This window comes from Oncorhynchus masou, chromosome 12 (genome assembly GCF_036934945.1).
Source record: "Oncorhynchus masou masou isolate Uvic2021 chromosome 12, UVic_Omas_1.1, whole genome shotgun sequence".
In the NCBI taxonomy this organism is placed as follows: Eukaryota; Metazoa; Chordata; class Actinopteri; order Salmoniformes; family Salmonidae; genus Oncorhynchus; species Oncorhynchus masou.
Window position 1 is genome coordinate 18,386,677 of NC_088223.1, and position 16,023 is coordinate 18,402,699.

Sequence of the window (16,023 nt, forward strand, 5' to 3'; positions counted from 1 at the left end):
CATGCTGGTGGTAGAGCAGCGCTACATGTCATATATAGGACTGCACAATGACCTCATGCTGGTGGTAGAGCAGCTCTACATGTCATATATAGGACTACATAACGACCTCATGTTGATGACAGAGCAGCTCTACATGTCATATATAGGACTGCACAACGACCTCATGTTGATGACAGAGCAGCTCCACATGTCATATATAGGACTGCACAACGACCTCATGACGGTGGTAGAGCAGCTCTACATGTCATATATAGGACTGCACAACGACCTCATGTTGATGACAGAGCAGCTCTACATGTCATATATAGGACTGCACAACGACCTCATGCTGATGACAGAGCAGCTCTACATGTTATATATAGGACTGCACAACGACCTCATGCTGATGACAGAGCAGCTCTACATGTTATATATAGGACTGCACAACGACCTCATGTTGATGACAGAGCAGCTCTACATGTCATATATAGGACTGCACAACGACCTCATGCTGGTGGCAGAGCAGCTCTACATGTCATATATAGGACTGCACAACGACCTCATGTTGATGACAGAGCAGCTGTACATGTCATATATAGGACTGCACAACGACCTCATGTTGATGACAGAGCAGCGCTACATGTCATATATAGGACTGCACAACGACCTCATGCTGGTGGTAGAGCAGCGCTACATGTCATATATAGGACTGCACAACGACCTCATGCTGGTGGTAGAGCAGCGCTACATGTCATATATAGGACTGCACAACGACCTCATGCTGGTGGTAGAGCAGCTCTACATGTCATATATAGGACTACATAACGACCTCATGACGGTGGTAGAGCAGCTCTACATGTCATATATAGGACTGCACAACGACCTCATGCTGATGACAGAGCAGCTCTACATGTCATATATAGGACTGCACAACGACCTCATGTTGATGACAGAGCAGCTGTACATGTCATATATAGGACTGCACAACGACCTCATGCTGGTGGCAGAGCAGCAGTATTCAGCCATCAGCAAGAACAAGACATTTGCCACATGGTCATAGTCAACAATTCCATCAGGCTAATAGAGATCCAAAGTGCAGTCATAAATGACAACAATATCTTCGCAAACATCAGTTCTGTCAGTCAGCATTTCCACTATAGACAGATTTTTGGAAAAAAAATCAAATGACTATGAAACAACTGTACAAGGTGCCATTTAAGAGGAATAGTGACAGAATGAAGAAGCTGTGGTACCAGTATGTCCAGGTAGAAGCTGCGGTACCAGTATGTCCAGGTAGGAGCTGCGGTAGCAGTATGTCCAGGTAGGAGCTGCGGTAGCAGTATGTCCAGGTAGGAGCTGTGGTACCAGTATGTCCAGGTAGGAGCTGCGGTACCAGTATGTCCAGGTAGGAGCTGTGGTACCAGTATGTCCAGGTAGGAGCTGTGGTACCAGTATGTCCAGGTAGGAGCTGCGGTACCAGTATGTCCAGGTAGGAGCTGCGGTAGCAGTATGTCCAGGTAGGAGCTGCGGTAGCAGTATGTCCAGGTAGGAGCTGTGGTACCAGTATGTCCAGGTAGGAGCTGCGGTACCAGTATGTCCAGGTAGGAGCTGTGGTACCTGTATGTCCAGGTAGGAGCTGCGGTAGCAGTATGTCCAGGTAGGAGCTGTGGTACCAGTATGTCCAGGTAGGAGCTGCGGTACCAGTATGTCCAGGTAGGAGCTGCGGTAGCAGTATGTCCAGGTAGGAGCTGTGGTACCAGTATGTCCAGGTAGGAGCTGTGGTACCTGTATGTCCAGTTAGGAGCTGCGGTACCAGTATGTCCAGGTAGGAGCTGCGGTACCAGTATGTCCAGGTAGAAGCTGTGGTACCTGTATGTCCAGGTAGGAGCTGCGGTACCAGTATGTCCAGGTAGGAGCTGCGGTAGCAGTATGTCCAGGTAGGAGCTGTGGTACCAGTATGTCCAGGTAGGAGCTGCGGTACCAGTATGTCCAGGTAGGAGCTGCGGTAGCAGTATGTCCAGGTAGGAGCTGTGGTACCAGTATGTCCAGGTAGGAGCTGTGGTACCTGTATGTCCAGGTAGGAGCTGCGGTAGCAGTATGTCCAGGTAGGAGCTGCGGTACCAGTATGTCCAGGTAGGAGCTGTGGTACCTGTATGTCCAGGTAGGAGCTGTGGTACCAGTATGTCCAGGTAGGAGCTGTGGTACCAGTATGTCCAGGTAGGAGCTGTGGTACCAGTATGTCCAGGTAGGAGCTGCGGTACCAGTATGTCCAGGTAGGAGCTGTGGTACCAGTATGTCCAGGTAGGAGCTGCGGTAGCAGTATGTCCAGGTAGAAGCTGTGGTACCTGTATGTCCAGGTAGGAGCTGCGGTAGCAGTATGTCCAGGTAGGAGCTGCGGTAGCAGTATGTCCAGGTAGGAGCTGTGGTACCAGTATGTCCAGGTAGGAGCTGCGGTACCAGTATGTCCAGGTAGGAGCTGCGGTACCAGTATGTCCAGGTAGGAGCTGTGGTACCAGTATGTCCAGGTAGGAGCTGCGGTACCAGTATGTCCAGGTAGGAGCTGCGGTACCAGTATGTCCAGGTAGGAGCTGTGGTACCAGTATGTCCAGGTAGGAGCTGCGGTACCAGTATGTCCAGGTAGGAGCTGTGGTACCTGTATGTCCAGGTAGGAGCTGTGGTACCTGTATGTCCAGGTAGGAGCTGTGGTACCTGTATGTCCAGGTAGGAGCTGTGGTACCAGTATGTCCAGGTAGGAGCTGTGGTACCTGTATGTCCAGGTAGGAGCTGCGGTACCAGTATGTCCAGGTAGGAGCTGTGGTACCAGTATGTCCAGGTAGGAGCTGTGGTACCAGTATGTCCAGGTAGGAGCTGCGGTAGCAGTATGTCCAGGTAAACCATTGGTGTGCACATGGTGTATTGTACATGGAGTTTTACTGTACTTCAGTGATACAGTATACAGTATATACTTCCTGAAGTTGTAGATACCCATAAGAACAGAAAACATTTAGACTTCGCTAAACTGTCAGATTCTAGAATAGGCTATGTAAAAGAAACGTTATCTTCTGTTTCTATGTTACTATATAGAAAATAATGGAGCTGGAAGGACATGAAATGACCCACATTCTTGTTTTTGTGGACGAGGCTTGGCTCATTCTGGCCAAAGGCAGGAGACGTGGCCGCAATCTCATTGGACACCGGGCCACAATTGGCACACCAGGCCAACACGGGTGCAATATTAGAATGTGTGCTGCCATTTCTGAGAATGGTGTGAGCACACATATTTCACACATTGGGCCCTATAACATGACTGTCGCTGTGTGATATGCCTGTCTCTGTGTGATTTAAAGGGTATCTATGCCTGTCTCTGTGTGATTTAAAGGGTATCTATGCCTGTCTCTGTGTGATTTAAAGGGTATCTATGCCTGTCTCTGTGTGATTTAAAGGGCATCTGTGTGATTTAAAGGGCGTTTGTGTGATTTAAAAGGCATCTGTGATTTAATGGGCATCTGTGATTTAATGGGCATCTGTGTGATTTAATGGGCATCTGTGTGATTTAAAGGGTATCTGTGTGATTTAATGGGTATCTATGTGATTTAAAGGGTATCTGTGTGATTTAAAGCGTATCTGTGTGATTTAAAGGGTATCTGTGTGATTTAAAGGGTATCTATGCCTGTCTCTGTGTGATTTAAAGGGTATCTATGCCTGTCTCTGTGTGATTTAAAGGGCATCTGTGTGATTTAAAGGGCGTTTGTGTGATTTAAAAGGCATCTGTGATTTAATGGGCATCTGTGATTTAATGGGCATCTGTGTGATTTAATGGGCATCTGTGTGATTTAAAGGGTATCTGTGTGATTTAATGGGTATCTATGTGATTTAAAGGGTATCTGTGTGATTTAAAGCGTATCTGTGTGATTTAAAGGGTATCTGTGTGATTTAAAGGGTATCTGTGTGATTTAATGGGTATCTATGTGATTTAATGGGTATCTATGTGATTTAAAGGGTATCTGTGTGATTTCATGGGTATCTATGTGATTTAAAGGGTATCTGTGTGATTTAAAGGGTATCTGTGTGATTTAAAGGGTATCTGTGTGATTTAAAGGGTATCTGTGTGATTTAAAGCGTATCTGTGGGATTTAAAGGGTATCGGTGTGATTTAAAGCGTATCTGTGGGATTTAAAGTGTATCTGTGTGATTTAAAGGGTATCTGTGTGATTTAAAGGGTATCTGTGTGATTTAATGGGTATCTATGTGATTTAATGGGTATCTATGTGATTTAAAGGGTATCTGTGTGATTTCATGGGTATCTATGTGATTTAAAGGGTATCTGTGTGATTTAAAGGGTATCTGTGTGATTTAAAGGGTATCTGTGTGATTTAAAGGGTATCTGTGTGATTTAAAGCGTATCTGTGGGATTTAAAGGGTATCGGTGTGATTTAAAGCGTATCTGTGGGATTTAAAGTGTATCTGTGTGATTTAAAGGGTCTCTATGTGATTTAAAGCGTATCTGTGTGATTTAAAGGGTATCTGTGTGATTTAAAGCGTATCTGTGGGATTTAAAGGGTATCTGTGTGATTTAAAGGGTCTCTATGTGATTTAAAGGGTATCTGTCATTCACCAGGTTTCCATCAAAACTTTTAAATGCGAGTAAATAACGTTGGATAAAAAATTTAATGACAGGCCTCATGGAAACATAACATTTTTCGGTAAAGTTTCCAAATACCAACAAAACTGTTATACAAGGTTGGATCTTTTTGTGTCTGTAAAATTAATTATGCGAGGAATGTCGGTGGAAATGCTTTTATGCTCAAATATTGATATAATAACAATGATATCAAAGTTAACTTGGAGTCATGCGATGACATGTTGTGTGGTCCTCTCACTATAACTCGTCAGGAAAGCATGCAGTTTATTAGGCTGCAGATGAAATAAGTTATAAACTTCACAGGGTGGTGAAAGTGCAAGGCGATGAGCTTGATGCTCCTTTCAATACATATCAAGGGTCTTATTCTGGTGACATGGTGATTGATGTTTTGCTGTCATTTGACAATTATAAATAATCTCGCTCTTTTGTCCATAATAATAATCTCATGTAGGCTACATGTGCGCTCTAGCCAAGCACACAGATAGAGCTGTTGGCTAGAGTACACGTGCCAATACCAGAATGGGCTCATTCTCTATATAACGCAGATTTCTTGTGAAAACCACCAGTAGAGTTGAAAAAGCAATGGAAACCGATTTAACTTGTATTTTTTATTCGGTACATGGGAATTTATCCGTAAAAGGCATTTTTTATGTCACACGCAGCCTTTTATCTGAAACAAGTCAATTTGATGGAAACACATCTCTGGTTTGAAAATGTGTGTATTTTTTAAATGCGGATTTTAGACTATTCACATGAAAATCTGTCACCAATTGGATGGAAACTTAGCTTATGGCTGTCTATGTGATGCCAAGGGTATCTATGACTGTCACTGTGTAATAGAAAGGGTACATTTTTATTTATTTAAAAGGTATCTGTAATTTAAAGGGTATCTATGTGATTTAAATGGTATTTTGAATTTAATTGACTTTATTTTGGGTAACAGACATATACAATAAAATGTTCAATGTGGATCCAGAGGATATCACTTGAAAGTATTAATTAAAACACTTGTTTCCACAGTGGTCCTCGATGGTAAAAACAATAACACATATAATGATTAAAAGGCAAGACAAAATTACAAACTACCATAAATATATTCATTTATATTGACATCCTAAATGGTGGCACTATTCACTGCACTTCTCCCTAACCTTAAAAATCAACCATATTCATTTCACGTTAAAACAATCTATTAATTGCACATTTGAATGATTTAAAGGGTATCTGTGTGATTTAAAGAGTATCTGTGTGATTTAAAGGGTATCTGTGTGATTTAAAGGCTATCTATGAGTCATGAGGACGGATAAGTCAAATCCTCTGTGTGACCTCTACTATGTGGGTTAGGGCCTGTACATAGTGTTTGTGCCCGCATGTGTGTGTATCTGTCTCTATTTGTGTGTGTATCTGTCTATGTATGTGTGCTATGTGTGTGTATGCATCTGTCTCTGTGTGTTGTTAATCTGTGTGTGTGTGTTCCTCTGTCTCCTCCCCAGGAGATGCAGCTGGAGCATGCGCGGCAGGCCTTTGTTCAGAGGGACAAGGCCCACAGCGGCTCCATCTCTGCCCTGGACTTCAGGGACATCATGGTCACCATCCGGCCCCACATGCTCACACCCTTTGTGGAGGAGAGCCTGGTGGCGGTGGGTCTGGCTTCCTGGTTCTCTGCTTCTCCTCCCTCTCTCCCTCTATCCTTCTCCTAACGTGACACAAAGACACGGCGTATGAAACCTCAAACCTCTCTGACAGCAAACCAGGCAGTTAAATATCTCTCTCTCACACCCATACAAACACACACACACACGCTCACACATATCTGTTTTGGTGTCCTCATTTTTTCTCTATGTGAGGAAATAATTTTCTCACAATTGTGGTATTACATGTATGAATGGTATGTTTGTGTGAGTAATTAAGTATGTACAGTACCAGTCAAAAGTTGTATTTATTTGTACTATTTTCTACATTGTAGAATAATAATGAAGACATCAAAACTATGAAATAAAACATATGGAATCATGTAGTAACCAAAATAGTGTTAAACAAATCCAAATATATTTTAGATTCTTCAAAGTAGCCACCCTTTGCCTTGATGACAGCTTTGCACACTATTGGCATTCTCTCAACAAGATTCACGAGGAGTGCTTTTCCAACAGTCTTGTAAAGACTTCCCACATTTGCTGAGCACTTTTTGGCTGATTTTCCTTCACTCTGCGGTCCAACTCATCCCAAATTGGGTTGAGGATGGTTGATTGTGGAGGCCAGGTCATCTGATGCAACACTCAATCAATCTCCTTCTTGGTCAAATAGCCTTTACACAGTCTGGAGGTGTGTTGGGTCATTGTCCTATTGAAAAACAAATGTTAGACCCACTAAGCGCAAACCAGATAGGATGGTTTATCACTGCAGAATGGTGTGGTAGCCATGCTGGTTAAGTGTGCCTTGAATTCTAAATAAATCACAGACAGTGTAACCAGCAAAGCACCCCCACAGCATCACACCTCCTCCGTGTTTCACGGTAGGAACCACACATGCTGAGATCATCCGTTCACCTACTCTGCGTGTCACAAAGACACAGCGTATGGAACCAAACATCTTTAATTTGGACTCATGAGGGCTAATGTCCATTGTTCTTGTTTCTTGACCCAACCAAGTCTCTTCTTCTTATTGGTGTCCTTTAGTAGTGTTTTTTTTCTTCAGCAATTCGACCATGAAGGCCGTATTCACACAGTCTCCTCTGAACAGTTAATGTAGTGTAGATGTCTGTTACTTGAACTCTGTGAAGCATTTATTTGGGCTGCAATCTGAGGCTGGTAACTCTAATGAACTTATCCTCTGCAGCAGAGGTAACTCTGGGTCTTCATTTCCTGTGGCGGTCCTCATTAATGCCAGTTTCATCATAGCGCTTGATGGTTTCTGCGACTACACTTGAAACTTTCGAAGTTCTTGACATGTTCCGTATTGACTGATCTTCATGTCTTAAAGTAATGATGGACTGTCTTTCTCTTTGCTTATTTGAACTGTTCTTGCCATAATATGTACATGGTCTTTTACCAAATAGGGTTATCTTCTGTATTCCACCCCTACCTTGTCACAACTGATTGGCTCAAAGCATTAAGAAGGAAAGAAATTCCACAAACAAACTTTTAACAAGGAACTCCTGTTAATTGAAATGCATTCATGACTACCTCATGAAGCTGTTTGAGAGAATGCCAAGAGTGTGCAAAGCTGTCATCAAAGCAAAGGGTGGCTATTTTGAAGAATCTAAAACATGAAATATATTTGGATTTGTTTAACACTTTTTTGGTTACTACATGATTCCATATGTGTTATTTCATAGTTTTGATGTTTTCACTATTATTCCACAATGTAGAAAATAGTACAAATAAAGAAAAACCCTTGAATGACTAGGTGTGTCCAAACTTCTGACTGGTACTATATGTCTCACATGTCACTGGTTGTGTGTGTCTACCTCCATGTCTAGCCTGTTTTATAAACACCTGGTGAACTCTGTCATTTTTCCCACAATGTTTACCTCATGATCCAGCCATCTCTGGGTCCATGTTAGTAAACATACACTCACTTCCATTACAGACTCATTAAACACAAGGCTGTATGTGGAACCAAACCTACACACTCTACACTCTACACACACTACATACTCTATAAACTCTACACACACTCTACACACTACACAATGTATAGACTCTACACACACTCTACACACGACACACACTACCTACTCTATCAACTCTACACACACTACCTAATCTATCAACTCTACACACACTCTACACACTACACACACTCTACACATTCTACACACACACACTACACACTCTACACACACACTACACACTCTACACACACTATACACTCTAAATACACACTACACACTCTAAACACACACTACACACACTCTACACACGACACACACTACCTACTCTATCAACTCTACACACACTCTACACACTACACACACTCTACACATTCTACACACACACACTACACACTCTACACACACACTACACACTCTACACACACCATACACTCTAAATACACACTACACACTCTAAACACACACTACACACACTCTACACACGACACACACTACCTACTCTATCAACTCTACACACACTACATACTCTATAAACTCTACACACACTCTACACACTACACACACTCTACACATTCTACACACACACACTACACACTCTACACACACACTACACACTCTACACACACTATACACTCTAAATACACACTACACACTCTAAACACACACTACACACACTACACACACACTACACACTCCAAACACTACACCCACTACACACACTCTACACACAATCTATTAACTCTACACACACTACATACTCTATATACTCTACACACACTCTACACACACACTATACACACTACACACACTCTACATGCACACTATACCCACCACACACACTCTACACACACTACACAATCTATACACTCTACACACACTACATACTCTACATACACTACACACACTCTAAACACTCTACACACCCTACACACTCTACACACACTACACACTGTACATACACTACACACACTACACACTCTACACACACTACACTCTACGCATACTACAAACTCTACACACTACACTCTACACACTACACACTATACACACACTACACACTCTGTACACACACTACACACTCTACACACTACACACACTGCACACTCTACATACACTTACACACTCTACACACACTACACCCACTCTACACACTCTACACACTACACACAAACTACACACACACTACAAACTCTACACACACACTACACACTCTACACACACTACACTCTACACACACTCGACACACTCTACACACACTCTACACATACTCTACACACTCTACACACTACACACACTCTACACACCCTCTACACACTCTACATAGTCTACAAACTCTACACACACTACATACTCTATACACTCTACACACACTACACACACTACACACTCTACCCACACTACACATTCTACATACACACTATACACTCTACACACTCTACACACACTCTAAACACACTACACAACCTACACACTTTACACACAATATACACACTCTACACACACTACACACTCTATACCCACTATACACGATACACACACTACACACTCTATACACACACTACATACTACACACTCTACACACTACACACTCTACACACTACACACACTACACACTCTACATACACTACACACACTCTACACGCACTACACCCACTCTACACACTCTACACTCTACACCCACTACTCACACTACACACTCTACACACACTACACACTCTACACACACTACACTCTACGCATACTACAAACTCTACACACTACACTCTACACACTCTACACACACTACACACTCTACACACTACACACTCTACATACACTTACACACACTCTACACACACTACAAACTCTACACACACACTACACACTCTACACTCTACACACACTACACTCTACACACACTCGACACATACTCTACACACTACACACACTCTACACACCCTCTACACACTCTACAAACTCTACACCCTCTACACACTCTACAAACTCTACACACACTACATACTCTACACACTCTACACACACTACACACTCTACACACACTACACACTCTACACACACTACACATTCTGCATACACACTACACACTCTACACACACTACACACTCTACACACACTCTAAACACACTACACAACCTACACACTTTACACACAATATACACACTCTACACACACTACACACTCTACACCCACTATACACGACACACACAATACACACTCTATACACACACTACATACTACACACTCTACACACTACACATTCTGCATACACACTACACAGTCTACACACACTACACACTCTACACACACTCTAAACACACTACACAACCTACACACTTTACACACAATATACACACTCTACACACACTACACACTCTACACCCACTATACACACAACACACACTACACACTCTACATACACTACACACACTCTACACACACTACACCCACTCTACACACTCTACACTCTACACCCACTACACACTCTACACACACTCTACACTCTACACACTCTACACACATTCTACATACTCTATAAACTCTACACACACTACATACTCTATAAACTCTACACACACACTACACACACTACACACACTCTACACACACTACACACTCTACACACACTACACACTCTCACACACTACACACACTACACATTCTACATACACACTACACACTCTATACACACTCTACACACACTACACACTCTACACCCATTATACACTATACACACACTACACACTCTACAGACACTACACACTCTTCACGCACTTTACACACACTACAAAATGTATACACACATAACACATTCTACAGACTCTACACACACACCCTCTAATCTCACACATACAGTTGAAGTCGGAAGTTTACATACACCTTAGCCAGATACATTTAAACTCAGTTTTTCACAATTCAAATAAAAAAAATCAATATCAAATCAAATGTATTTGTCACATACACATGGTTAGCAGATGTTAATGCGAGTGTAGCGCAATGCTTGTGCTTCTAGTTCCGACAATGCAGTAATAACCAACGAGTAATCTAACCTAACAATTCCAAAACTACTACATTTACAAGTGTAAAGGGATAAAGAATATGTACATAAAGACATATGAATGAGTGATGGTACAGAACGGCATAGGTAAGATGCAGTAGATGGTATCGAGTACAGTATATACAGTGGGGCAAAAAGGTATTTAGTCAGCCACCAATTGTGCAAGTTCTCCCATTTAAAAAGATGAGAGAGGCCTGTAATTTTCATCATAGGTACACTTCAACTATGACAGACAAAATGAGGAAAAAAAAAATCCAGAAAATCACATTGTAGGATTTTTAATGAATTTATTTCCAAATTATGGTGGAAAATAAGTATCTGGTCACCTACAAACAAGCAAGATATCTGGCTCTCACAGACCTGTAACTTATTCTTTAAGAGGCTCTTCTGTCCCTCTCGTTACTTGTATTAATGGCACCTGTTTGAACTTGTTATCAGCATAAAAGACACCTGTCCACAACCTCAAACAGTCACACTCCAAACTCCACTATGGCCAAGACCAAAGAGCTGTCAAAGGACACCAGAAACAAAATTGTAGACCTGCACCAGGCTGGGAAGACTGAATCTGCAATAGGTAAGCAGCTTGGTTTGAAGAAATCAACTGTGGGAGCAATTATTAGGAAATGGAAGACATACAAGACCACTGATAATCTCCCTCGATCTGGGGCTCCAGGCAAGATCTCACCCTGTGGGGTCAAAATGATCACAAGAACAGTGAGCAAAACTCCCAGAACCACACGGGGGGACCTAGTGAATGACCTGCAGAGAGCTGGGACCAAAGTAACAAAGCCTACCATCAGTAACACACTACGCCGCCAGGGACTCAAATCCTGCAGTGCCAGACGTGTCCCCCTGCTTAAGCCAGTACATATCCAGGCACGTCTGAAGTTTGCTAGAGAGCATTTGGATGATCCAGAAGAAGATTGGGAGAATGTCATATGGTCAGATGAAACCAAAATATAACTGGTAAAACTTGGTAAAACCTCAACTCGTCGTGTTTGGAGGACAATTAATGCTGAGTTGCATCCAAAGAACACCATACCTACTGTGAAGCATGGGGGTGGAACCATCATGCTTTGGGGCTATTTTTCTGCAAAGAGACCAGGACAACTGATCCGTGTAAAGGAAAGAATGAATGGGGCCATGTATCGTGAGATTTTGAGTGAAAACCTCTTTCCATCAGCAAGGGCATTGAAGATGAAACATGGCTGGGTCTTTCAGCATGACAATGATCCCAAACACACCGCCCGGGCAACGAAAGAGTGGGTTCGTAAGAGGCATTTCAAGGTCCTGGAGTGGCCTAGCCAGTCTCCAGATCTCAACCCCATAGAAAATCTTTGGAGGGAGTTGAAAGTCTGTGTTTCACAGCAACAGCCCCAAAACATCACTGCTCTAGAGGAGATCTGCATGGAGGAATGGGCCAAAATACCAGCAACAGTGTGTGAAAACCTTGTGAAGACTTACAGAAAACGTTTGACCTCTGTCTGTTTCCTGAAGTCCACAATCATCTCCTTAGTTTTGTTGACGTTGAGTGTGAGGTTATTTTCCTGACACCACGGTCCGAGGGCCCTCACCTCCTCCCTGTAGGCCGTCTCGTCGTTGTTGGTAATCAAGCCTACCACTGTAGTGTCGTCCGCAAACTTGATGATTGAGTTGGAGGCGTGCATGGCCACGCAGTCGTGGGTGAACAGGGAGTACAGGAGAGGGCTCAGAACGCACCCTTGTGGGGCCCCAGTGTTGAGGATCAGCGGGGTGGAGATGTTGTTACCTACCCTCACCACCTGGGGGCGGCCCGTCAGGAAGTCCAGTACCCAGTTGCACAGGGCGGGGTCGAGACCCAGGTGGTGAGTTTGGAGGGTACTATGGTGTTAAGTGCTGAGCTGTAGTCGATGAACAGCAGTCTCACATAGGTATTCCTCTTGTCCAGATGGGTTAGGGCAGTGTGCAGTGTGGTTGAGATTGCATCGTCTGTGGACCTATTTGGGCGGTAAGCAAATTGGAGTGGGTCTAGGGTGTCAGGTAGGGTGGAGGTGATATGGTCCTTAACTAGTCTCTCAAAGCACTTCATGATGACGGAAGTGAGTGCTACGGGGCGGTAGTCGTTTAGCTCAGTTACATTTCTTGGGAACAGGGACAATGGTGGCCCTCTTGAAGCATGTGGGAACAGCAGCCTGGGATAAGGTTTGATTGAATATGTCCGTAAACACGCCAGCCAGCTGGTCTGCGCATGCTCTGAGGACGCGGCTGGGGATGCCGACTGGGCCTGCAGCCTTGCGAGGTTTAACACGTTTAAATGTTTTACTCACGTTGGCTGCAGTGAAGGAGAGTCCGCATGTTTTGGTTGCGGGCCGTGTCAGTGGCACTGTATTGTCCTCAAACCGGGCAAAAAAGTTATTTAGTCTGCCTGGGAGCAAGACATCCTGGTCCGTGACGGGGCTGGTTTTCTTTTTGTAATCCGTGATTGAGCCACATACCTCTTGTGTCTGAGCCGTTGAATTGCGGCTCTACTTTGTCTCTATACTGACGCTTAGCTTGTTTGATTCCTGACATTTAATCCTAGTAAAAATGCCCTGTCTTAGGTCAGTTAGGATCACCACTTTATTTTAAGAATGTGAAATGTCAGAATAACTGTAGAGAGATTGATTTATTTCAGCATTTATTTTGCAGCCATTTTGCCACAACTTTGTCAGTATGCTTGGGGTCATTGTCCATTTGCTTGGGGTCAAGACCCATTTGCGACCAAGCTTTAATTTCCTGACTGATGTCTTGAGATGTTGCTTCAATATATCCACGTAATTTTCCCTCCTCATGATGCCATTTATTTTGGGAAGTGCACCAGTCCCTCCTGCAGCAAAGCACCCCCACAACATGATGCTGCCACCCCCATGCTTCACGGTTGGGATGGTGTTCTTCGGCTTGCAAGCTTCCCCTTTTTCCTCCAAACATAATGATGATCATTATGGCCAAACAGTTCTATTTTTGTTTCATCAGACCAGAGGACATTTTCTCCAAAAAATACCATGTCCCCATGTGCAGTTGCAAGTGGCTTCTTCCTTGCTGAGTGGCCTTTCAGGTTATGTTGATATAGGACTCGTTTGACTGTGGATATAGATAATTTTGTACCTGTTTCCTCCAGTATCTTCACAAGGTCCTTTGCTGTTGTTCTGGGATTGATTTGCACTTTTCGTACGTTAATCTCTAGGAGACAGAACGCATCTCCGGCTGCGTGGTCCCATGGTGTTTATACTTGCGTACTATTGTAAAGAGGCACTGAATTTGAAAATAGGCCTTGAAATGGATCCACAGGTACACCTCCAATTGACTCAAATGATGTCAATTAGCTTATAAGAAGCTTCTATTTTTGTATATTTTTTTTAACCTTTATTTAACCAGGCAAGTCAGTTCTTATTTTCAATGACGGCCGAGGAACAGTGGGTTAACTGCCTGTTCAGGGGCAGAACGACAGATTTGTACCTTGTCAGCTCGGGGGTTTGAACTTGCAACCTTCCGGTTACTAGTCCAACGCTCTAACCACTAGGCTACCCTGCCGCCATGACATCATTTTCTGGAATTTTCCATGCTGTTTAAAGGCACAGTCAATTTAGTGTTTGTAAACTTCTGACCCACTGAAATTGTGATACAGTGAATTATAAGTGAAATAATCTGTATGTAACAATCTGTAACAGTTGTTGGAAAAATGACTTGTGTCATGGACAAAGTAGATGTCCTAACCGACTTGCCAAACTATAGTTTGTTAACAATACATTTGTGGAGTGGTTGAAAAAACAAGTTAACTCCAACCTAAGTGTATGTAAACTTCCAACTTCAACTGTACCTAAAAATGATAAATGATAAATAGAACGCTCCGTTTGTCCAAATATTTTCTCTTCTCTCCCTTTGTGTCCCGCTACATGGCTAGGGTATAAATGTCATAGCTAGGGTGTAAATGTCATGGCTAGGGTGTAAATGTCATGGCTAGGGTGTAGATGTCATGGCTAGGGTGTAAATGCCATGGCTAGGGTGTAAATGTCATGGCTAGGGTGTAAATGTCATGGCTAGGGTGTAGATGTCATGGCTAGGGTGTAAATGTCATGCCTAGGGTGTAGATGTCATGGCTAGGGTGTAGATGTCACGGCTAGGGTGTAAATGTCATGGCTAGGGTGTAGATGTCATGGCTAGGGTGTAGATGTCACGGCTAGGGTGTAGATTTCATGGCTAGGGTGTAAATGTCATGGCTAGGTTGTAGATGTCATGGCTAGGGTGTAGATGTCATGGCTAGGGTGTAGATGTCATGGCTAGGGTATAAATGTCATGGCTAGGGTGTGGATGTCATGGCTGGAGTGTAGATGTCATGGCTAGGGTGTAGATGTCATGGCTAGGGTGTAGATGTCATGGCTCGGGTGTAGATGTCATGGCTAGGGTGTAGATGTCATGGCTCGGGTGTAAATGTCATGGCTAGGGTGTAAATGTCATGGCTAGAGTGTGGATGTCATGGCTGGAGTGTAGATGTCATGGCTAGGGTGTAGATGTCATGGCTAGGGTGTACATGTCATGGCTCGGGTGTAAATGTCATGGCTAGGGTGTAGATGTCATGGCTAGGGTGTAGATGTCACGGCTAGGGTGTAGATGTCACGGCTAGGGTGTAGATTTCATGGCTAGGGTGTAAATGTCATGGCTAGGGTGTGGATGTCATGGCTAGGGTGTAGATGTCATGGCTAGGGTGTGGATGTCATG

At 43.3% G+C, this 16,023-nt stretch overlaps 1 protein-coding gene across 1 annotated transcript in view; it reads left to right on the top strand.

Moving 5' to 3' along the window:
• Positions 1 to 16,023, top strand: part of LOC135549044 (electrogenic aspartate/glutamate antiporter SLC25A13, mitochondrial-like) — a 95,994-nt gene that overhangs the window by 24,082 nt on the left and 55,889 nt on the right. The window contains exon 6 of the mRNA XM_064979114.1: positions 6,115 to 6,261. Coding sequence (XP_064835186.1) covers positions 6,115 to 6,261 — 147 coding nt within the window. The remainder of the gene's footprint in view (positions 1 to 6,114; positions 6,262 to 16,023) is intronic.